Raw genomic sequence first — 25998 nt, forward strand, 5'->3', positions numbered from 1 at the left:
TTATAACATCTAGAAAGACTAGATGTTGTAAATTAGGACTCATTTGTCCATCATATACACTTCATACATAGCAAAGTGAAACAAAATGCATGAACATAAAAAAGACAGTAGTTAATCTTGCCTCACTATAAATACACTGGCACAGGTCTTTGCACTTCTTTCTCCTCCACCCGACCTTGAACCAGAGCACAAACGCAATGCATACTGTTCAAAGAGGTGGTTTGGCCAAGCTTGCCCCCCTCCAAATAAAGAACAATATTTCATATGAATTTTAACAAAAATATATTTACAAAATGTCTTTTTATTAACTCTACTTTTAATATATATCAGACACTTCAGAACATCTAGAATGATTAGATATTTCAAAAAAGTACTTATTGTCAACTGTATATACAGTAGTGAGGAATAAAATACACACACAAAACATGGTTATAGTATGGAAATGTCTTATAAATATGACCATTCTGGCACAGAACTTTCTTTTCTTCCTCCTCAAGGTTTTCCATTCCATGTCCTTTAACCCACTGAACAAATGTGGACCTCTGTGGCTCCTTTCTATTGTTTTCTTCATCTCTATTTCATTTATTTCTGCTCTGATCTTTATGATTTCTTTCCTTATACTAACCTTGGCTTTTGTTCGTTCTTCTTTCTCTAGTTGCTTTAGGTGTAAGGTTAGGTTGTTTGAGATTCTTCTTGTTTCCTGAGGTAGTATTGTATTGCTATAAACTTCCCTCCTAGAACTGCTTTTGCTCAGTCCCAAAGGTTTTGAGTCATCATGTTTTTGTTGTCATTTGTCTCTAGGTATTCTTTGAATTCCTCTTCACTTTCTCCAGTGACCCACTGGTTGTTTAGTAACATATTGTTTAGCCTCCAAGTGTTTGTGTTTTCTACAGTTTTTTGCCGTAAGTGATTTCTAATCTCATAGCGTTTTGGTCAGAAAAGATGCTTGCTCTGATTTCAGTTTTCTTAAATGAGGCTTGATTTGTGGCCCCAGATGTGATGTATCCTGGAGAATGTTTCTTGTACACTTGAAAAAAAGTGTATTCTGCTGCACTGGGAGGGAATGTTCTCTAAATATCATTTAAGTCCATCTCGTCTAATATGTCATTTAAGGCTGTGCTTCCATATTGATTTTCTGTCTGGATTATCTGTCCATTGATGACAGTGGGGTATTAAAGTCCCCCACTATTATTGTGTTACTGTCAATTTCTTTTTTTATGGCTGTTAGCATTTGCCTTATATATTGAGGTGCTCCTTTGTTGGGTGCATATATATTTGCTATGGTTATATCTTCTTATTGGATTGATGCCTATATCATTATGTAGTGTCCTTCTTTTTCTCTTGTAACAGTCTTTATTTTAAATGGTTTTTTTGTTTGTTTGTTTTTGTGGTATGCAGGCCTTTCACTGTTATGGCCTCTCCCATTGCAGAGCACAGGCTCTGGACGCGTGGGCTCAGTGGCCATGGCTCAAAGGCCCAGCTGCTCCACGGCATGTGGGATCTTCCTGGACCGGGGCACGAACCTGTGTCCCCTGCATCGGCAGGTGGACTCTCAACCACCGTGCCACCAGGGAAGCCCCAGTCTTTATTTTAAAGTCTATTTTGTCTGATATGCTTATTGCTACTCCAACTTTCTTGTGATTTACATTTGCATGGAATATTTTTTTGCATCCCCTCACTTTCAGTTTGTATGTGTCCCTAAATCTGAAGTGGATCTCTTGTAGACAGCATATATACAGGTCTCGTTTTTGCATCCGTTCAGCCAGTCTCTATCTTTTGGTTGGAGCGTTTAATCCATTGGCATTTAAGGTAGTTATTGATTTGTTTGTTCCTATTGCCATTTTCTGAATATTTTTGGATTTGTTTTTGTAGGTCTTTTTTCTTCTCTTTCTGTTTTGTTCTCTTGAGGTTTGATGACTGTCTTTAGTGTTATGTTTGGGTTGCTTTTTCTTTTTGTGTGTGTATCGTAGTTTTTTGGTTTGAAGTTCCCATGTGGTTTTGATATAGTAGTCTATATAAGATTGTTTCAAGTTGCTGGTCTCTGAATTTCAAATGCAATCCCCTTTTCCTGCATTTGTACTCTCCTCTTCTAATGGCTGCTGGTTTTGATACCGTATTTGTATGTGGATGATTTTCTACTTTTACTGTATCCTTCCCTTTACTGGTGAGGTTTCCCATTTGTGATTTTCTTATTTCTAGTTGTGGCCTCTTTTTTTTTCCCTTCCCCTACCTAGAGAAGTTCCTTTAGCATTTGTTGTAAAACTGGTTTGGTGATGCTAAATTCTTCTAGCTTTTGCTTGTCTGTAAAGCTTTTGATTTCTCCATCAAGTCTGAATGAGAGCCTTGGTGGGTCAAGTATTCTTGGCTTTAGGTTTCTCTTTTTCATCACTTCAAATATATTGTGTCACTCCCTTCTGGCCTGCAGAGTTTCTGCTAAGAAATCAGCTGATAACCTTGTGGGGATGCCCTTTTATGTTATTTGATGCTTTTCCCTTTTTGCTTTTAAGGTTTTTTTCTTTGTATTTAATTTTTGTTAGTTTGATTAATATGTGTCTCATCATGTTCCTCCTTGTGTTTATCCCAGATGGGACTCTGCACTTCCTGGACTTGGGTGACTGTTTCCTTTTCCACGTTAGGGAAGTTTTCAGCTGTTATCTCTTCAAATATTTTCTCGGCCATTTCTGTTCCTATTTCTTCTTCTGGGACCCCATAATGCAATTGTTGGTGCATTTAATATTGCCCCAGAGGTCTCTGAGACTGTCCTCATTTCTTTTCATTCTTTTTTGCTTTATTCTGTTTTGTGGAAGTGATTTCCACCACTCTGTTTTCCAGCTCAGTTATTCATTCTTCCACCTCAGTTATTCTGCTGTTGATTCCTTTTAGTATAGTTTTCATTTCAGTTATTGTGTTGTTCATCTCTATCTGTTTGTTCTTTAAGTGTTCTAGTTCTTTGTTAAACATTTCTTGTATCTTCTCAGTCAGTTCTTTATCCGAGATTTTGGATCATCTTTACTATCATTACTCTACATTCTTTTTCAGGTAGATTGTCTATCTCCTTTTCATTTAGTTCTTCTTTGGGTTTTTAGGTTGTTCCTTTGTCTGCAGTATATTTCTCTGTCCTCTCATTTTGTCTAAATTTCTGTGCTTGTGGTCTCCTTTCTGCAGGCTTCAGGATAGTCGTTCCTCTTGCTTCTGGTGTCTGACCCCTGGTGGGTGAGGTTGGTCCAGGGGCTTGTGCAGGCTTCCTCATTGGAGGGACTGGTGCCTGCTGCCTGGAGGGTGGAGCTGGGTCTGGTTCTTCTGGTGGGCAGGGCCGTGTCAAAGTGTTGGTTTTGAGGTATGGTTGTGAGCTCAGTACAACTTTAGACAGCCTGTCTACTGATGGGTGGAGCTGTGCTCCTGTCTTGCTGGTTGTTTGACCTGAGGCTTTCTAGCACTGGAGCCTTCAGGCTGTTGGGTGGGGTCAGGTCTTGGTGCCAAAATTGGGACCTCCAGGAGTGCTCATGCTGATCACTATTCCCTGGGGCCTCCACTGCCAGTGTCCTTGCCCCCACAGTGAGCTACAGTCGATCCCTGCCTCCCCAGGAGACCCTCCAAGACCCCTAGATAAATCTGCCAGGTTCCTTTGGAGGTACTGCTTTGTGCTGTGTCCCAGTGCACATGAGGCCTAGTGTGCATGGCCTCCAAGAGTGGAGTCTGTTTCCCCCAGCCCTGTGGAGCTCCTGCACTCAAGCCCTGCTGGCCTTCAAGGCTAAATGCTCTAGGGGTTTTTCCTCCCAGTGTCAAACCCTCAGACTGTCTTGGAGGGCTATTTTTTTTAATTTAATTATTTTATGTATTTATTTTTGGCTGCACTGGGTCTTCATTGCTGCACGCGGGCTTCCTCTAGTTGTGGCGAGCGGGGGCTACTCTCCATTGCAGTGTGTGGGCTTCTCATTGCAGTGGCTTTTCTTGTTGCAGAGCACAGGCTCTAGGCACGTGGGCTTCAGTAGTTGTTGCACACAGGCTCAATAGTTGTGGCTCACAGGCTCTAGAGCGCAGGCTCAGTAGTTGTGGCACACAGGCTTAGTTGCTCCGCAGCATGTGGGATCTACCTGGACCAGGGCTCGAACACGTGTCCCCTGCATTGGCAGGTGGTTTCTTAACCACTGTGCCACCAGGGAAGCCCTGTAGGGCTATTTTTATGTGGGAAAGTCCGTGTAGCCTGCATGGGTTTAACATTTTTTGGTCCAAGGGCTGTTTTCAGTATGGGTGTCTGCCATCTTTTTCTTCAGCTTATGTTTATCACCGTGGTAAGAGGTGTGACTGATGTTTTAGTGACCAGATCCTGCACTGGGTATTGAGCAGGGCCTCCTCTTTGCTCTGTGGTTGTCACTGCCCTGTTGGGGGTGGGGTCTGCTCCCTAGTTGTTGTTGAAGAGGCCCCCAGTCTGTTTCTTTCTTTTTTTTTTTTTTGCGGTGCGCGGGCCTCTCACTGTTGTGGCCTCTCCCGCTGCGGAGCACAGGCTCCGGACGCGCAGGCTCAGCGGTCATGGCTCACGGGCCCAGCCGCTCCGCGGCATGTGGGATCTTCCCGGACCGGGGCACAAACCCGTGTCCCCTGCATCAGCAGGCGGACTCTCAACCACTGCGCCACCAGGGAAGCCCCCCAGTCTGTTTCTTAGCTGTGTTTCTGATCTGTGGTGCAAGGTAGGCTGTATTGGAGCACTCCCACTGGGAGAGAAGCCACTGAGTACACCTCCTCTGCACGTGTTTACTTCTGAGTGTGCTCTGCTGCATCACCTTTCACCCGTTGTCCGAGCTCACAAACTCCAATCTCGTTGGCACTGCTTTCAGCCCCACCTTAACCGTGGGTATGCCAGCAATTGGCCCTTGTTTCTCTCAGGCATTGTTTTCACCAGGCCACCAGCATAGATCCACTGAGGTCAGTTCCCAGGACTGCAGTAATCATGCATCTGGAACCACTGTGGGCGCTGTGGAGGCAATGCATACTCTGGCCTGGCCAATCTGCCACGTGTACTTGCTCAAAAAGTCCACAGCTGCTAAAGCTAGACCCATCTCAGCTGCAGGAACACTTGTTGTCCCTTCAGATGTTCCTGAGGTGCTGAGTTTATAAAGCCAGTTGTGGGGGTGTAATTCTGTGGTTCACACAGTGGGAGGAGAGATTTCAGCTCTTCTTTCTTAGTTGCATGGGTCCTGGGGCTCTGCTGTGGTGTCAGCCTCACCTCTGCACATGGGCTACCCACAGGCATCTGCTCCCAGGGCTGCCCTGGAGCACATGAAGCCCTCCCAGGTGGGAGGGGGCTGAGGCAGCAACCAGGGGTGCATGCCCAGGCAGGAGCGGGTAGAGGTGGGCACTGACTGTGCCATGTGTGCCCGCCCAGGCGAGAGGGGCTGGAGGCAGCCACCAGGGGCACATAAGCCCACTCTGGCAGGAGCCCCTCCCAGTGGCATCCCCTGGGCTTTTTCCCTGAGCATTCCCAGTTATGGAGCTCCTCACTCCCACCCCTTCACGTTGTCTCCTTGCAGCCAATAGCAGTCCTCTTTTCAGATCTGTTCTCCAAGCACCCTGTTCAGCACCCAGCCCCCATTGTACTGGTGGACGCACCTCAGCCTGGGGTGCACAGGGCTGTGGCATGGACCACCTTTATAGGTCTCACTCTGTCCGACCTGCCACAGACAGATTGCTGCTCTCTCCTCCAAGCCCCTGAAGCTCCCCTTTTGTCCCAACTGATCTCACCACTGGTAAGGGGGCTCTCAGGTGTGGCAACCTCTCCTCTCCTTTAGCTCCACAACAGAGGAGCAGTCCATCCTGTTTCTGGGCTTTTTTTTTTCCTTTGGTCCTATGTGGTTACATGGGGTTCTTTCTTGTCCTTTTAGGTGTCTGAGGACCTCTGCTAGTGTTTAGGTGTTTAGGTGTCTGAGGACCTCTGCTAGCAGGTGCTCTGTGAGAACTGTTCCATTGGCAGATGTGGTCTTGATGCGTTTTTGGGGGGAGGTGAACTCCATGTCCTCCTCCTCCATCATCTTGACTCCTACCATATTTAATACAGTTGACTTAAAGCCTTTGTTTAGGAAGTTCAATGTCTGGTCTTCTCAGGGACATTTCTGTCAATTTATAGTTTTCCTTTGATTGGGCCATACTTTTTTGTTTGTTTTTTTGCTTCTTTGTGTGCTTTGTGATTTTGTTGTTGAAACTGGACATTTGTGTATCATAATGTTGTAATTTTAGAAATTACTTTCTTGCTCTTCTCCAAATTTTGGTGTTCTTGATTGTTGAAGACTACAGTTATCCAAATGACTTTTCCAAACTGCTTTTGTTTGTTTGCAAAGTCTGTATTTCTTATCTGTGGTCACTGAATTCTCTATTCCTTTAGCTTGTGTTCAGTTAGTGTTTTGAATCCATCATCTTGTATAGGTACAACGCTAAAGAAATAGAAAAAAAAATTTTTTTCTTTGTGATGAGAATGCTTAGAATTTACTACTCTTAACTTTCATTTATAACATACAGCAGTGTTATCTTTATCATGTTGTACATTACATCCCTAGCACTTACTTTATAACTGAAAGTTTGTATGTTTTGTCTACCTTCATCTAATTCCCCTTCCCCCTCCTCCCCACGTCTAGTAGCCACAAATCTGATCTCTTTTTCTCTGAGTTGGTCTGTTTGCTTTTGAAGTATAATTGACTTACAGCACTATTTTAGTTCCTTGTATACAACATAGTGATTCTACATTTCTATAAGTTTCAAAATGATCACCAGTAATATGTCATTTGTTACTATATGAAGATATTATATAATTATGTTCTTCACACGCTACATTTTATACCTGTGACTCTTTTATTTTGTTAAGTGGAAGTTTGCACCTCTTAGTCTCCCTCACCTATTTCTCTCCTTCCCCTACCAACCTGCCCTCTGGCAACCACCTATTTGTTCTCTTTATCTATGACTCTGTTTCTGTTTGGTTACATTTGTTCATTTGTTTTGTTTCTTGGATTCCAGATATAAGTGAAATCATGCAGTATTTGTCTTTCTCTGTCTGACTTATTTCACTTAGCACAGTACCCTGTAGGTACACCCATGTTGTCGCAAATGGCAAGACTTCATTCTTTTTATGGCTAATATTCCACTGTGTACATGTGTGTTTGTGTGTATGTATACACACACATACATACCACATTTTCATTATACATTCATCTGTTGATGAACACTTAAGTAGCTTCCACATCTTGCCTGTTGTAAATGATGCTGCAGTGAACATGTGGGGGGGGTGAGCGAATATCTTTTCAAATTAGCATTTTTATTTTCTTCAGATAAACAGCCAGTAATAGCCAGCAATGGAGTTGCTGGGTTGTATGGTAGCTCTGTTTTTAGTTTTTTGAGGACTCTCCATTACTGTTTTCTATAGTGGCTTTACCAGTTTACATTCCCACCAACAGCGTGTAAGGGTTCCCTTTTCTTCATATCCTCACCAACACTTGTTATTTTTCTTTTCGGTAATGGCCATTCTGACAGATGTGAGGTGATATCTCATTGTGGTTTTGATTTGCATTTCCCTGATGATCAGTGATGTTGAGCATCTTTTTATGTGTCTATTGGCCATCTGTATATCTTCTTTAGATAAATGTCTGTTCAGTTCCTTGCCTGGGTTTAATTGGATTGTTTTTCTGATGCCAAATTGTATGAGTTCTTTGTATATTTTGGATGTTAACCCCTTGTTGGAGATAACCATTTGCAAATGTCTTCTCCCATTCATTAGGCGGCCTTTTCATTTTGTTGATAGTTTCCTTCATTGTACAAAGCTTGTTAGTCTGACATAGTCCCACTGGGTAGTTTTTGCTTTTGTTTCCCTTGCCTGAGCAGAATATCCAAACCATTGCTAAGATTGATGTCAGAGAGCCTATTTATTTTTGAATTTTATTTATTTTTTTATACAGCAGGTTCTTAATAGTTATCCATTTTATACATATTAATGTATACATGTCAATCCCAATCTCCCAATTAATCACACCACCACCACCCCCTGCCACTTTCCCCCCTTGGTGTCCACACATTTGTTCAGAGAGCCTATTTTTTGTTTGTTTGTTTTTGCCACACAGCACAGCTTACAGGATGTTAGTTCCCTGACCAGGGATTGAACTCATGGCCCCTGCAATGGAAATGCAGAGTCCTAACCACTGTACTGCCAGGGAAATACACTGTGTATGTTTTCTTTTTTTTTAAATTAATTTTATATATTTATTTTTGGCTGATTGGGTCTTCATTGCTGCGTGCGGACTTTCTCTAGTTGCGTTGAGCAGGGGCTACTCTTTGTTGCAGTGTGAGGGCTTCTTGTTGTGCTGGCTTCTATTGTTGTGGAGCATGGGCTCTAGGTGCACAGGCTTTAGTAGTTGTGGCTCGCAGGCTGTAGAGCACAGTCTCAGTAGTTGTGGCATGTGGGCCTAGTTGCTCCAAGGCATGTGGGATCTTCCCGGACCAGGGCTTGAACCAGCAAGTCCCCCCTGCATATGTTTTCTTATAGAAGTTTTATGGTTTCAGGTCTTACATTTAAGTTTTTAATTCATTTTATTTTTTATGGTATGAGAAAGTAGTCCAGTTTTCCCAGCAAGAAGCTGTCTTTTCCCCATTGTATATTCTCACCTCCTTTGTGGTAGATCATCTCATACACTTTAAATTGTCTCTAGATTACTTATAATACCTAATACAATGTAAATGCCATGTAAATAGTTGTAAATACAATGTAAATTCTATATAAATAATTGCTGTTATGTGGCAAATTCAATTTTGCTTTTTGAAACTTTCTGGAGTTTTTCTTCCCCCAAATATTTTAATTCTGTGGTTGGTTGAATCTGTGGATGTGGAACCTGTGCATATGGAGGGCCAACTGTATATAGATATGTTTAAAAAAAAAAAGTGTCCTGACTTTATAGAATGGCTGCACTTCAACTTCGGTTTTCTTTAACTGCTGGATCTCCACAGAGTGGAGGTCCACCAAGGTGCCCTAGGAGTCAGTTACTTTGTCAGTGAGTTACTTTACCAGTCATTCATCTTAGCACCTATGCTGACCCCTGGCCCTGGTTGGAGGGCTTAGAGATTGGTAGTCTCTGGCTGTGGCTGGAAGCCGCTGCTTCTGCCCACTTCTGTGCTTGTATAAATTGTAGGTACCATGCTTCTAGTTTCTTTTGTCTGATACTATCCACTTATATCATCCAGAAGTTGCACAAAATTGTCTTTCTGGTGTATTCTGTTATTGGCACATTTGTTTTACTTTTGTTTTATTGTTTCTTCCACTTTATTGTTGGAGGCATCAGAGATAGATGTGTTTTAAGTCCACCATCTTTAATTGGAAGTGTCAGTTATTTGTGAAACTGTGTTATTATTTCCCACTATTCTCTTGTCATCTGGTTCTGTTCTCTTACATTTCAGAAAATTTCTTCTCAGCCTTCAAAGCCTATTTTTCTTTTTTCTGCCAGCCTCTCAAATATTGGTGATCCCTTAAATTCTGTGCTGGTATTTTTTCTTTCCTCAATTTGTCTCCTCTGTGACCATCTGATTCACTCTGGTGACTCCAGTGACAGAGTTGCAATTTTCACCCAAATCCTTATTTTCATACTACACTTCTAAATTCCAGATTCAGCTATCCAAACTTCCAGTTGGTATTTCTACTTCCATGTTCTCAAGATATCTGGCATACTGTATGTCTAGCATCTGTTTCATTGTCACTGTGCATCTACCCTGCTCTTCCTCCTGTTTCCCCAGACTTGACAAGAGGTTTCCAGAACCTCCAAGGCAGATCATGCAGACCCTCTGGGAGTAACTCTTCTTCTCTCCCTTTGCTCAGCAAGTTCCCTGTTTAGCATCTCCGCTAATAATATAGGCGACTCCCGTCTTAATAGAGGCGATCCAGCACAGATATTTACAGCGTTGGGATTACAGCATGTGAATTGGCCAGTGGGCAGGTACCTTTCCAGGACATGCACAGGACTCAGATGTTGTTACAGAAAGGTCCTCCTTAGAGCCCACTGGATATCAGTATTTTCCCTCAATCAGAATCCAGAATGAAAAGTTCCCGATCAGGTGTAGACTCTGGGATTGGAGAAAGTGTACACATCTCCAGTGGAACTCGCACAGTAAATAGTGACAGATTGCAAACACTGCCCTCAAAAACATTCTCTCCTGTCTTCCTTAGCTTGGTACAGCTCTGTCTGCAACAAGACCCTGAGAAAAGGCCATCAGCAAGCAGTGTATTATCCCACGTTTTCTTCATACAGCCTTATTTTGAGTTTCTTTAGCAGATGAAGGAAGAAAGCCAGAGTTTAGCACTTACACTGTTGCCTCCTGCTTGTCACAGGCCATCCACAGCACCACCTCCAGCCTCACCTTGGACTGAGCTGGAATGGGATTTTTCTGATGACAAAGATTCAAACTGGGAATTCTAGGGCTGCCAAATCCTTTCATGTCCTATATACTTGACACTTCCTCCCTGCTGCTTTTTCTTCTGTATTGCTAGGTACAAATACTAGAATTATACTTGAAAATACAGCTGGGTGCCCTCCAGAATCTATCATTTAGGACCACTCTGTTCAAAGGAGCATGAGTTTATAGCCCCTTTGGTTAGCTCAGAGTGCTATAACTCCAGGGAAACTTTAGAATTATTAATCTAACTACATTTAGTGTCATCTGTTCTCCAAATTTTTTTCCCAAGCTGTGACTAGCTCTTCTTTTTGATCTCTCAATATAATTTTTGAGCCAGTTAAATTTTTCAGCATTTTGTTGCCCTCAGGAGAATGAAGCCTCAGAGGACATTGCTTCCAAGTACATTTTTTACTTCCAGATTCTCTAGCCTTTTTAATCAGCTATGTTAAATCAACAGGCTAGTTTATCCTGGCATCAAACCCATTTTTGATAGAAGGGGAAATGTTTATACTTTCCCATTTTCTTCTGTTAATACTTATGGTAATATCAAACTGAGCCTCACACATTAAAGATTCACTTGAAAAAAAAACAACAAACCAACTTTGGGATCATTGCTTCCTCGGCAACAATTAGTTTATATAACTAGGACGGAAGTGTGTATTTCCATTTCACTATTGGCTTCATACTGTTCACAGCAATGACCTAGGGTGAGTGGAGATGGGGGAAGAGAGAGAGACTGTGCCCTAAGGGAGTGTGCAAGATAATTCTGCATACATCATATACTGTCAGTCCTTTAGGGCATGGGAAGAAAATATTAGCTTATTTATATTTTTATCTGAGAAGAACAGAATTAAGCTCTCCTCATATGTGAACTGTCAGTATTTAATTTATAGATAAATATAAATAGAACTGGTGGTTCCTCAAGAATTTTATGGATTAGATGAGTGATGAAATATTTGGATATCACCAACAGAATTTAAGCCAAATATATTCCCTAGTTTCCTCCCCTGAACGTTTTGCCCCTGCCTCTGCAGCCTCTATCTCATCACAGGTTCAGACCTGCTCTCCTGTCCTGTTGTACAGTCCATTGACTTGCCACATGTTTTTTCAGGTCTTCTTAACATTTCTTGCAGTTTTGACGCATATTTGCAAAGAAACTACTATTTATATTTAAGCACTGAAAGTTTTATCTGCTCAGTGAAATCCAGGGTGCTGATACTCTCACATGAACTTGCACAGAACCCCTTTATGATCTGTCTGCATTGTACATATTTGTGATATGGGTCCTTTAAGTCCTATGGTAGGTATATCTTTATATCTTTCCTTATGAGAATAAGCTCTTTGAGGCCAGGAAGAGTATATTTTTCAACTTGGAATTCTCAAAAACTAGGACACTTATAGGCACATAAAGGCATGCAGATATTTTTCCATTAAGTAATAAATTAATCCACCAATGGTATTTCTACCATGGTTTCTTGTTTAATCACAAAGTATAACACAAAACAAGCTATATAGTAGAGGTCCTTTGTAACATGTTCTGGTCAATTTTCACCAGGATAAATGGTAAGAATTAGTCTTTAAAATTCTTTTTCCACATCACCTGACTCTGACCACTGCAGATTGAGCAGAAGTGTGTTTTTCTAGGGATCACTGTCATTCAGGGATGTGACTGTGGGCTTCACCCAGGAGGAGTGGCAGCACCTGGACCCTGCTCAGAGGACGCTGTACAGGGATGTGATGCTGGAGAACTACAGCCACCTCATCTCAGTAGGTAGGTAGCGCTTATTTCCCATGTAGACTCCCAGTATACATGTCCTTTTTTATTTACAGAAACCTGTGGAATTTTTGTAGTATATAATAATATTTAGGTTTGGGATTTACAGGTCAAGGACAATTTATCCCTTTTGGGTACCAGAAAGAATGTGTTGTCCTCCGCCCCATAACAGGATGAGATGAGCTTTTTTTTTTTTATTGTATACTCTTTGAGAACAGTGTATCAAAGACCCTGACATTCATCCAATTTGTCTCATGTCATATAATTCTGATTCACAGGGTTTTGCATCCCTAAACCAGAAGTGATCCTCAAGTTGGAGCAAGGAGAGGAGCCATGGATATTGGAGGAAGAGTCCCCAAGCCAGAGTGTCCCAGGTGAGTCCGGGAGTATGAGCCAGACGGAGTTTAGGAGGAAACCAGATCACAAAGGGGTAGTTCAGAGATTAAGGCCATTGAAATGGTCTTCAGGAATCATGTTTTAGTGGCTCTGGACCTTTGGAAGTAGCATGTTAACATGACTCAAATATCCAGTGTCATTGAATCGTGCAGTGTCTCCCCAGTGTCACTCTTATACACAAATGGTATCCTTTTTTTTAACAGATGTTTAAGTGTTCAAGTAAATAAAGTTTTGTATATGCATACACCCATATAGCCATTGTCAAGGTGAACATATGGAACATTTTTTTAGCACCCCAGAAGGCTCCCTGGTGTCCTCCTCCCAGTAAATAACATCTCCCCCTTCTATTATCATAGATCAAGTTTGCCTGTTTTCCACTTCAGGTAACTGTAGTCATACAGTAGGTACTATGTATATATGTGCACTATGTATATACATACACACAATATGTAAATGTGTATATATACTATGTGTGTGTGTGTGTGTGTGTGTGTGTGTGTGTAGTGTCTGCCGCCTTTGGATCAGTACTATGTCTGTGAGATATATATGTCATATACATTAGTAGTTTGTTTATTGCTTTATATTGCTGTGCAGCGTTCCATCGTGACTATCCCAGAATTTATCTGTCCATTCTATTATTGAAATATAATTAGGGTACATATTTGAAACATACTTGTTTTAAAATACATTTATTTTGCATTTGGGGGTATTTGAAAAATGGTGTTATATTTTTTAATTGAAGTATAGTTGATTTACAATATTACATTAGTTTCAGGTATACAACAGTGATTCAGTATTTTTGCAGATTATACTCCATTATAAGTTATTACAAGATAATGGCTATAATTCCCTGTGCTGTACAATATATCCTTGTTGCACATCTATTTTATACATAGTAGTTTGTATCTGTTAAACCAAACACCTAATTTGTCCCTCCACCTTCAGTCTCCCCTTCAGTAACCCCTTCAGTAACCATGTTTTTTTTCTGTATCTGTGAGTCTGTTTCTGTTTTGCATATACATTCATTTGCACTATCTTTTTAGATTCTATATGTAATTGATATCATACAGTATTTGTCTTTTTCTGGCTTATTTCACTAAGCATGATATCCTCTAGGTCCATCCACATTCCTGCAAATGACAGAATTTACTTTTTTTTTTTATGACTGAGTACTCTTCTGTTGTATGTGTGTATATATATGTGTGTGTGTGCATGTGTGTGTGTATATATAATTTTCTTTATCCAGTTGTCTGTCAATGGGCACCTATGTTGCTTCTGTGTCTTGGCTATTGTAAATGCTGCTGTGAACATTGGGGTGCATGTATCCTTTAAAATTAGTGTTTTCATTTTCTCCGGATATATACCCAGGAGCATTATCTGCAAATAGTGACAGTTATACCTCTTCCCTTCCAATTTGGATACCTTTTATTTTTTCTTTGTGTCTGTGATTGCTGTGGATAGGACTTCTGATACCGTGTTTAAATAGAAGTGGCAATGGTCTGCATCTTTGTCTTGTTCCTGGAAATAACAGGAAGGCTTTCAGCTTTTCACCATTGAGTATGATGTTGGCTATGGGTTTGCCATAAATGGCCTTTATTATGTTGAGATATGCTCCCTCTATACCCACTGTGATGAGAGTTTTTATCGTGAAAGAATGTTGAATTTGGTCAAATGCTTTTTCTGTGTCTAGAAAAAGCATTTTTTCCCTCATTAATGTGGTGTGTCACATTGATTTGCGGATATTGATCCATCCTTGCATCCCTTGAATAAATCTACCCACTTGATCATGGCATATGATCCTTTTTATATAATGTTGAATTTGGTTTGCTAATGTTTTATTGAGGATTTCTGTATCTATTTTCCTCAGAGATATTGGTCTGTACTTGTGTCTGGTTTTGGTATCAGGGTAATTGTCACCTTGTAGACTGAATTTGGGAGTGTTCCATTCTCTTCAGTTTTTTCAAATAGTTTGAGAAGGGTAGGTATTAGTAGTTTGTTATGTGTTTGGTAGAATTCCCCTGTGAGCCACCCAGTCCTGGACCTTTGTTTGCTGGGAGTTTTATTAGAAAAACAAACTACTGTGGGTTTTTGATTTGTAGTTACCATGTGGTTCATATATGTTGACCTAGAACTGTATTTATTTTAAACTTATAGTCATTTAAATTCAGGCACATTCTAGAAGATCTACATTCCCCCACGTTTTGGTTTTTAACATATTTTACATCTTCATGTCTGTCTCTTAACTGTTTATTGTAGTTAGTTTATTTTACAAATGTTGTCTTTTAACTTTCACAGTAGCTTATTTTACTACATTTTTGCCTTTTCTGGTGGGATTTTCTCCATTCTATAGTTTCTTATTTCTTGTTGTACCTTCCTCCCACCTTTTTTCACTTAAGGAAGATCCTTTAACACTTCTTATAAGGTCAGTTTAGTATTGATGACTGTTATAGTTTTTGCTTGTCTGAGAAGTTCTTTATCTCTTCTTCAATTCTGAATGATAATCTTGCTGGGTGGAGTATCCTATGTTGGAAGGTTTTCCCTTTTAACACTTTAAATATCTCATGCCACTCCCTTCTGGCCTGAAAAATTTCTGCAGACAAATCAGCTGATACCCTTATTGGGGTTTCTTATACGTGACTCTTTCTTGCTGCCTTTAGAATTCTCTTTATCTTTAATGTTTGCCATTTTAATTATGATATGTCTTGGTGTAAGTCTCTGGGTTTTTCTTGTTTGGGACCCTCTGTGCTTCCTGGGCCTGAATATGTATTCTTTAGGTTCAGGGTTTTGAGCCATAATTTCATCAAATATGTTTTCTACCTGTTTTTTATTTCTTCTCCTTCTGGTACCCCTATAATGAGAGCATTAGTATGCTTGATGTTGTCCCAGTGGTCCTTTATAAACTATCCTTCTTTTTTTAAGTTTTTCTTTTTGCTAATCTGATTAGATTTCCATTATTTTATCTTCCAGATCACTTCTGCATCCTTCTCTATCACCTATTCTGCTGTTAATTCCATCTAGTGTATTTTTCATTTCACTAATTGTGTTTTTCACCTCCAAGTGTTTTTTTTCTGTTTTCTAGTTCCTTGTTAAAATTCTTACCGTGTTCATATATTCTTTTCACTAGTTCAGTTATCATGCTTATTACTAATGCTTTACTATCTTTAGTAAATTATATCTGTTTCATTAGTTGATTTTGTTAGGGTTTTCTTCTTGTTCTTTTGTTTGAAACAAATTCCTCTGTCTTCTCATTTTTCTTAACTTTCTCTGTCTTTGTGAAATTAGGGGAAACAGTTACCTATCCTGGTCTTGGAGTGGTGTCCTTGGGTGGGTCCCTATATGGTCTATGTGTGCCCAGTGGCTTTGGTGGGAGTATCTCCCCCCAGGGTATTCTGGCACCTACACCTTGCTGAGGGCTAGGGCTGGAGGTGGAGGGGCTAGAAGCCAGGTGTCAGCCAGGGCTCCTCCTATGCTCAGTGGTCGACACTGCCTACCAGGGCCAGGGCCGGTGTCAGGTCTTAAGTTAGTGGAGCAGAAGCCTGGAGGGTTGGGTCAGAGCTGGTTCCGTTCCCCAGAAGGCAGCAGTGGTTGGAGCAAGAGGGACTGGCATGTGTGCCCAGTGCGAGCCAGAACACTGACTTGTCCTGGCCCACAAGTCAGTGTTCTAGGACACTCCTGATCTGCTGCCCCTCCCTGCACTGGTAGTGGCCCCCCCTCATACCATTCAGAGGTAGTGTCAGGTCCAACCTAGCTCCATGCCCCGAACTGCATGGGCTCCTCAGTAGCAACAGCCTTTGCCCTAGTGGGGAGCTGCACTGTGGAGCAAGAAGGGCTGGAGCGGGTGCTTTGTGTGGGCTGGGGCACGTGCTGGGTCAGTTGCAGGAACCAGCCCAAATTCTGCAGTCTCAGTCTGCTTTCTCTGCCTGTTCCCTGAGCAAGCAAGTGTGTGCACTTCAAGAGCAGAGTCCAAGTTTCTCACAGCTCCCCACACCGCAGGTCCCACTGGTCTTCATACCAGCCAAGAGGCCTTATCTTCCTGGTGTCGGACCCCAGGGCTAGGCTGCCCAATAAGGGGTTGGAACTGCTTCCCGGCACCCCCCCCCAGGGAGGATCTTTGAGCCTCCTCTTCTGTGTCCCCTCCTAGGGGCACAGGTCCTGAACTGATTGTTTCTCTTCCCTTCCTTCCCAAATCTATGAATCTTTTTAATAGCCTTAGTTGTGTAAGAGTCTTTCTGCCAGTCTCCACATTGTTTTCAGTGAGACCTGCTCCAAAATAGATGGATCCTGGGGGGAGGTGAGCTAAGTGTCCTCTACTGCTGCCATCTTGATTTCCTCTTCTGTAAGTATTCTTGTGTATGTCTTTTGGAGGACCTAAACTCTTATTTTTGTTAGCTGTAGAGCCAGAAATATACTTAGCTTTAGTAATATTTAAACTGTTTTCCAAAGTAATATTTAAACTGTTTTCCACCAGCTATGTAAGAGTTCCAGTTACATTACATCCTTCTGAGAACTTGATAGTCAGTCTAATTAATTTTATTCATTCTAGTCATTGTGGTGTGTTACTAAGTTTTAATTTCCATTTCTCTGATGACTAATGATGTTGAGCATCTTTTCATATGTTTGTTGCTTATTTGGATATCTCCTTTAGTGAAGTGATTATTCAGGTCATTTACTTTTTTTATATTACTAGGTTGTTGGTCTCTTACTGATTTAGAAATGTTTAACAATATATATATTCTGGGTATGAATCTTTTGTCAAATTTCATGTATTGAAAAGTAGCTTCTCAGTTACATCTTATCAATCACTTTCTTAATGATATCTTCTCATAAACAGAAGCTTATTAAAAAGACTGTCCTTCCTTCCACTGAATTGTGGGTTTTTTTGCAATTCACCTTTTATTTCCTTTTTTTTTTACGACTATGTAACTAGAACCCAAGTTTGTGGATGAAGAGATAACCGTGACAGACAGGCCCCTTAGAGAATGAAGGGAGTTCAGTCAGACATCCAGAGTTAACACACTGTGTTCCCCAACGTTGGAGGTTTGCTGTAGAGCTTGGCAGTTTTAAACAGTTGACGTTTCTATGTTTGGGCAGCCTAAGAGTGCTTGTATGATAATCATATAAGATGGTGAGGTGGGCATGGGCCCCAATTACTTATTACCTCTTTTCACATGGTGGAGCTAAGTGAAACTGTTAAAAAAATATTTCTCCAGCTTTTAAAATACAAAGAATGATTTCCAGAATTCCCCAGGAAGTAAGAACTGTTCCTTTTGAGTTGAAGAACGTATTGTATTTTCTACTTCACTGCAGAGGTACTTCCTACTCTAAAATATCATCATCTTTTCATCCACATACAAATTGTGGAACAGAGGGGAACTGGGGCCAGGCACAGAGTATGAAGAGGAATAATTTCACATCAGGTGGGCTGGAAGCCAATAGCTGAGTTTTTTTTTAATTTTTTATTGGAGTATAGTTGATTAACAATGTTGTGTTAGTTTCAGGTATACAGCAAAGTGAATCAGTTTTAAATATATATATGTATCCATTCTTTTTCAGATTCTTTTCCCATATAGCTTATTACAGAATATTGAGTAGAGTTCCTTGTGCTGTAAGGTAGGTCCTTATTAGCTACATAGTAGTGTGTATATGTCAATCCCAATCTCCTAATTTATCACTTGCCCCCATATTTCCCCTTTGGTAACCATAGGTTTGATGTCGAGATCTGTGAATCTCTTTCTGTTTTGCAAATAAGTTCATCCATTTCATTGTAAAATTAGATTCTACATATAAGTGATATCATACGATATTTGTCTTTCTCATTCTGACTTACTTGGCTTAGTATATGATAACCTCTAGGTCCATCCATGTTGCTGCAAATGGCATTATTTCATTCCTTTTTATGGCTAATATTCCATGGTATATATATGTACCACATCTTCTTTATCCATTCCTCTGTTGATGGATGTTTATGTTGCTTCCATCTGTTGGGTATTGTAAATAGTACTGCTATGAACATGGCCGGGGCAGGGTGTGTGTGTGTGTATCTTTTCGAAGTATGGTTTTCTCTAAGTATATGCCCAGTAGTGGGACTGCTGGGTCGTAGGGTAGTTCTATTTGTAGTTTTTTAAGGAACCTCCATACTGTTCTCCATAGTGGCTGTATCAATTTACATTCTCACCAACAGTGCAGGAGGGTTCCCTTTTCTCCACACCCTCTCCAGCATTTATTGTTTCTAGATTTTTTTGATGATAGCCACTCTGACCAGTGTGAGGTGATACCTCATTGTGGTTTTTGATTTGCATTTCTCTAATGATTAGTGATGTTAAGCATCCTTTCATGTGTTTGTTGGCAATCTGTATATCTTCTTTGGAGAGATGTCTATTTAGGTCTTCTGCCCATTTTTGGATTGGGTTGTTTTTTTGATATTGAGCTGCATGAGCTGCTTGTAAATTTTGGAGATTAATCCTTTGTCAGTTGCTTCGTTTGCAAATACTTTCTCCCATTCTGAGGGTTGTCTTTTGGTCTTGTTTACAGTCTTTTGGTCTTGTTTACAGGTTTCCTTTGCTGTGCAAAAGCTTTTAAGTTTCATTAGGTCCTGTTTATTTCTGTTATTATTTTCATTACTCTAGGAGATGTATCAAAAAAGATCTTGCTGTGATTTATGTCGGAGCATGTTCTGCCTATGTTTTCCTCTAAGAGTTTTATAGCATCCGGCCTTACATGTGAATTGCAGTTTTATCTTTGTCATCTATCAGGTGATCATATATGTATGTTTCTGGGCTTTCTTTACTGTTCCATTGACTGATTTATCCATCTTTATGACAATACCACACTGTCTTTTATTATAATATTATAAGTCTTGACATCTGGCAGAGTTAACGTTCTAGGTTTGCTGTTTTCTTCAAGATTCTTGGGTATTCTACAGCGTGAATGTTGCCAAGAACATCTTTAGTCTACACAATGTATTAAAATGATATCTATGTTTTTAGACATTCTGGACAATTCTATACTGTTATAGGTCTTTTGTATTTTCATTAACAAGGTGATTCTAAAATTTAATTTCCATAAATACAGACACACCTGTTAGGACGTTATTTGGGATTGCATCACTCATTTGGGGGAGAACTGACATCTTGACCAGGGTACACCTCTACTTAGGTCTTTAAATTCTCAGTTGAGCAGTTTTGCTGATTTTTCTTTAAATATATTCCTAAATATTTTATATTATTTTTGTCTTTATACTAGCATTAAGCAATTATAGAAAAAACAGTACAAATAGTATATAGAAAAACTTTACGTTTGCACATTTACCTTGTATCCTGCAACCTTGCTGATGAATTCACTTTTTCTGGTAGTTGTTTTGTAGATTTGTAAAAATTTTCTATGTAAACAATTCTGTCATTTATGAAAACAGACTTTTTTGCCTTTTGTACTGGCATTCCTAGCCAGTAGAGTGTCGTACAGAAGTTCTGACCTCAGGGAGATACTGTTCAGTATGTTACCATTAATTTTGATGTTAAGGATTTCTGTAAATGCCCTTTATCATTTTAAGAACGTTCTCTTCTAGTCCTCGAGTTTTTAAAAAAAAAACATGAATTCAGTTTTGTCAAATGCTATCTATCTCTGTATGAGATAAATCATATGGCTTCTCCTACTTATTCTGTTCGTACTGGTGAGTAGTCTTGATTAAACCAATCTCATATTTCTGAAATACATCATCCTTGATCAGAATGTATTCAGTTTTTATAATCACTGAGTTTTTCTGAGTTTTTCTGTGTGTATTCTGCAGCTATCCTTTGTTGTAATCTTTCCAGGTTTGGGGTTGGAGCCTGTCCTATTTTCGTAAGATGAGTTGAGCATTGTTTCATGATGATTTTTCAAGATTGTGTTATTTATTTGCAAATTCTCAAAAAGCCATTTCAGTCTGAAGTTATTTTTATGGAGATTTAAAATTTCAGAGTTAAATTTTTTACCTTGATTAATATCATAAATACAATACATGTAGTTTCTGGAACAGAACATATGGTGAAATATTATTTACTTAAAACCAAATAACAACTGTTTAGTTCCAACGTACCTTAATATCTTACTCTTGGTGCAGTGAGACAGAAGCTAGGTGTCCTACACATACACACAAAGTTGGTATTGCAGGTGAAGAACACTGATAAAATGAATCTGGGCTTGCTCCTGTAGAAGGGAGAGGTAGCTGTCCCACTCTTTTAAAAGGAGAAAGAAAAACCTTTGCTCCCTTGGGGAGGATCCTGAATTCTTTCTTTAACCTTTTGGTATATAAATTTCTTCAGAGGAAAAGAAAGACCACTGTCTCCAGCTTCACACCTAGGATGTCATCAGGGCTCCCAGGTTTCAGCACCTGCACTGAAATGTAAATCTCTCTAGAGTTCTACCCTTAATAATTACTCTCCCAATCTCATTCTTTGACCTTAGGTTCCAAGTTTCATTAACATTTGCTCACAAAGTCCTAACTGTGTAGAAAAGTAACATTATTTTCCAGAGTCCCACAGTGCTACTCATTTTACTTCTCCATACGTGACTTCTGGCCGGTTTTTCTACGTATGTGCTATTCCTCATTTTGTTTTAGCCTTTTAACAATGAAGGTCTGTGGTAGAAAGCTGGATAGTTTCCTCTTCAAATTTTTCTCTTAGCCTTTTGCCTGGCCCAGCTGTACCCAGGTGCAGCAGGGTATACTAATATTTTGCCTACACTTTGCCTTGGTCTGCAAGGAAGAAGTCTGTGGCACATTTTGCCATCCATACAACTCTGGCCAGTCAGTTGAAGCTGATTTAAATGCCTTCCAGGCTGAGGCGGGATCATGTATCATTTCAGCTAAATTTAGGAAAAAATTCCACACCTCTTTCTAGTGGAATAACAGCACTATAGGTAAAACTCCTCACAGACTGAGAGTCTGAGGTCTCTTTCTTACACTACCAGGTGTTTGCACAAATACTTGAACACTATCCCTAGGTGCAAATCACACACATATTCTGATGTAGTAGCCACAAAATAACACAAAGCTGTTTTTTAAAAATTACCCTTGTGAATGATGTCAGCATCATGGCAGTTTGAGATATTCATTTTGTCACTCCCCTTCAACCATCTGTAACTCAAGAAATCCTCTGCCCAACACACCAGGACACCAGAGAAAGAGTTCCATACATCATTACATCTACAGGTGGGTGGATGAACACAGAGGAGACAGAACCAGGGGAACAGCAAGGAGTAGATTACAGTAGATGAAAATGGGCAATTTATAGGGGATTAACAGCTGGGCTTACCCAAAGAAAAATATAGTCATTCTAGATTTGTAAAATGATGGCTAAAAAATATGTTTGTCTCAGTGATACTTTAAAAAAATATATTGTCGGGCTTCCCTGGTTGCACAGTGGTTGAGAGTCCACCTGCCGATGCAGGGGACGTGGGTTCATGCCCCGATCCGGGAAGATCCTGCATGCCGCAGAGCGGCTGGGCCCATGAGCCATGGCCACAACAGTGAGAGGCCTGCGTACCACAAAAGAAAAAAAAAAATTATATATATATAGTATATGTATATGTATATGTGTGTGTGTGTATATATATATATATATATATATATATATATATATATATATATAGTCAGTTCTCAATGGCTTAATTTCCCAAGTATACAAACAGCTCATACAACTCAACAACAAGATAACCCAATCAAAAAATGGGCAGAAGACCTAAATAGACGTTGCTCCAAAGAACACAAAGATGATCATGGTCAATAGGCACATGAAAAGATGCTCAACATCACTAATTATTAGAGAAACGCAAATCAAAACTTCAATGAGGTACCACCTCACACTGGTCAGAGTGGCCATCATTAAAATGTCTACAAATAACATGCTGTAGAGGGTGTGGAGAAAATGGAACCCTCCTACACTGTTGGTGGGAATGTAAATTGATACAGCCACTATGGAGAACTCTATGGAGGTTCCTCAAAAAACTAAAAATAGAATTGCCATATGATCCCACAATCCCACTCCTAGGCATATACCCAGACAAAACTCTAAGATACATGCACCCCAATGTTCATAGCAGCACTACTTACAATAGCCAAGACATGGAAGCAACCTAAATGTCCATTGACCGAGGAATGGATAAAGAAGATGTGGTACATATATACAATGAAATCTTACTCAGCTATAAAAAAAAGAATGAAATAATACCATTTGCAACAACATGGATGGACCTAGAGATTATCATATTAAGTGAAATAATTCAGAAGGAGAAAGACATATACCACATTATCACTTATATGTGGAATATAAAATATGACACAAACGAACTTATATATGAAACAGAAATAGACTCACGGATATAGAGTACAGACTGGTGGTTGCCAAGGGGGAGGGATGGAGTGGGTGTTTGGGATTAGCAGATGTAAACTAGGATATATAAGAGTGGATAAACAACAAGGTCCTCCTGTACAGCACAGGGAACTAGATTTAATATCCTGTAATTAACTATAATGGAAATGAATATGTAAATGTATATATATATATATAAAACTGAGTCACTTTTCTGTATACCAGAAACTAACAACATTGTAAATCAACTATACTTCAATAAAGTAAATTTTTAAATATATACTGTCAGTTTTTGGACATTAAACTCAAGGATATAGAATACTGTAGATAGTAGAGGAGTAAAAACAACCACACATAATCATAAGGTAAAGGTAAAAGAAATTTCTAGGACCAGGTCTAGAATTTTATTCCTTACGGTTTTCATGGTATACAGAGATGTTGAAACATGGATATGAAAGCAGGATTGAAAACTGATACTAAGGTGAAATCTGGGGGAAAGCCAGAAGGGATTGAAACAGGGTTTGATGGTCAGGAGAGGTCCACTGCTGACCAACTCTGATGTAATGAAGGGAACATACCATACATACAATAGAGCTGTAAGTCTGAATCTGTGGCAGGAATGGCTTGTCCACTCATTGATTTGCGCTTTTGTTGCTTATTTTTATTCCTCATGAATCAGAGCTAGAAAAGAAGTACTGTTCCTTTATGAGTTAGGGCTCTTAGAATATTGATTTCTTTCTGCTGGGTAGAATGGAAAAGAGAGAGAAGACTGGACATATACACTCTTGTCATATTCTAGGCATGGAACAGATAAGACCTAAACTGATCAACTCCCCGAAACCTAATGCTAACTATTTCCTCCAAATACCCTTGTGAACTAATCTTTCTTGTCACTTTATTTCAGAATTAATTAGTAGCAGTAGAAACTATTCAAGAAAGAAGTTTGATGAGTTTAACAAAGGTAGAAAATGGTTCCATGATGAAAAGCATGAAGGAATTCACTCTGAAGAGAAACCTTATGAATATAATAAAAATGGGAATGGCCTCTGTCTTAATGAAGACTCTGTTCAGCATCAAAAAATTCAAATTTTGGAGCAACCTTTTGAATACAGTGAATGTAGGAAAGCTTTCCATGAGAATTCACTCTTTGTTATACATAAGAATCCTTACACAGGACAAAACACCTGTGAATACACTGAATACAGAAAAACCTTCTGTGATATGTCATCTCTCTTTGCTCATCAGAGAACACATCCAAAAGAGAATCATTATGAATTTAATGAATGTGGAGAAAATTTCTTTGAGGAATCCATTCTCTTTGAACATAATGTTCACCCTTTGAGCCAGAAGTCAGATCTCATTCCAATTCAGAGAAGCCACTCAATTGACAATATTATTGGATATAATGAATGCGGAAACTTTTTCAATGAAAAATTAGTCTTTGGCATACAACAGAGCATACAAACAGGAGAAAAACCCTATGAATGTCATGAATGTGGAAAAACCTTCAACAAGAAGTCAGCCCACACAAGACATCGGAGAACCCACACTGGGGAAAAATCCTGTGAATGTCATGAATGTGGGAAAACTTTCTGCAAGAATTCAGACCTCATTAAACATCAGAGAATTCATACAGGGGAGAAACCTTATGAATGTCAAGAATGTGGGAAATCCTTCAGTGAAAAGTCAACCCTCACCCAACATCATAGAACACACACAGGGGAGAAACCATATGAATGTCATGAATGTGGAAAATCCTTCTCATTTAAGTCAGTCCTTACTGTACATCAGAAAACACACACAGGGGAGAAGCCCTATGAATGCTATGAATGTGGGAAGGCCTTTCTCAGAAAATCAGACCTCATTAAACATCAAAGAACTCACACAGGAGAAAAACCTTATGAATGTAATGAATGTAGGAAATCCTTCTCTGAGAAGTCAACGCTCACTAAACATTTGAGAACTCATACAGGCGAGAAGCCCTATGAATGTACTGAATGTGGAAAATTTTTCTGCTACTACTCGGGTTTCACAGAACATCAGAGGAGACATACAGGAGAGAAACCTTTTGGATGTAATGAATGTGGGAAAAACTTCCGTCAGAAATCAGCCCTAATTGTTCATCAGAGAACTCACGTAAGACAGAAACCCTATGAATGTAATGAATGTGGAAAGTCATTCTGTGTGAAGTCAAAACTCACTGCACATCATAGAACACACACAGGGGAGAAACCCTATGAATGTAATGTTTGCAGGAAATCATTCTATGTGAAGTCAAAACTTACTGTACATCAGAGAACACATTTGGGAAGAAACCCTATAAATATAATAAATGAGGGAAGTCACTCTGGGTGAAGTCAAGAGTTTATATAACAAATAACACAAAGCAGGGAGAAAAATCTATTAAGATTTTGTGAACATCTTTGGTCTAAAGTCAGTTCTCGTAATACAGCAGAGAACTTACAGAGGGAAGAAAATAATACGAAGGTATTCTGGACATAGGAAAATTTTCTACTGGAATTTGAACCATACAGTGCATCAGAAAGCTCAGAGTACAGAAAACCTATTGGTGAATGAATACAGGGAACCTTCTGCCCAAAGCCACACCTCACTAAACATCAGAGAAATCACACAGGGTAGAAACCTCTATCAGTATTCATAAAGAAGACTTCATTCACAGGCCAGAGAAAATGCACAAACTATATAGCAAATTATAGGAAAGCATTTACTATGAGTTGGTGTCTTATTGGACTCGTGTGAAATGTTTGAAGTAGCATTTCAGTGGATATCAGATAGTAATTTAAGTGGGTAGAAGCTTTAAGTTAAACCTAAGCTTATCATACATCAGCAATTTTGAACTGAAGTGTCTAGCATTGAGGAAATGTGGAGAATGTTTGCATTTAGACATAGCATTTATACAATTTGGCCTATTGCTGGGTGTGCTATTCCTTCCACTTTAAGGTACTGGATATCAGCTGGAACCAGGGGTTATAAGCAACTCACATGTTTATTGCTGAGGCATATGGAAAACAAGGGAAGATTTTTAGCAAGGGGACCCACCTGCAA

At 39.7% G+C, this 25998-nt stretch overlaps 1 protein-coding gene across 4 annotated transcripts in view; it reads left to right on the top strand.

The window, feature by feature from the left end:
• Positions 1-25735, top strand: part of LOC132507535 (zinc finger protein 37A-like) — a 66715-nt gene extending 40980 nt beyond the window's left edge. For 3 of the 4 annotated variants that reach the window (XM_060126971.1, XM_060126970.1, XM_060126972.1), the window contains 3 exons: positions 12061-12187; positions 12469-12564; positions 23837-25735. In XM_060126971.1, the coding sequence (XP_059982954.1) occupies positions 12061-12187; positions 12469-12564; positions 23837-25287 (1674 nt within the window). In that variant the 3' untranslated portion in view covers positions 25288-25735. Of the gene's footprint in view, positions 1-12060; positions 12188-12468; positions 12565-17600; positions 18004-23836 lie in introns of those variants that run through there. The other variant, XM_060126973.1, reaches the window with a different exon arrangement.
• Positions 25736-25998: the final 263 nt, after the last annotated feature.

The sequence above is a fragment of the Lagenorhynchus albirostris genome, chromosome 16 (assembly GCF_949774975.1).
Source record: "Lagenorhynchus albirostris chromosome 16, mLagAlb1.1, whole genome shotgun sequence".
Classification (NCBI taxonomy): domain Eukaryota; kingdom Metazoa; phylum Chordata; class Mammalia; order Artiodactyla; family Delphinidae; genus Lagenorhynchus; species Lagenorhynchus albirostris.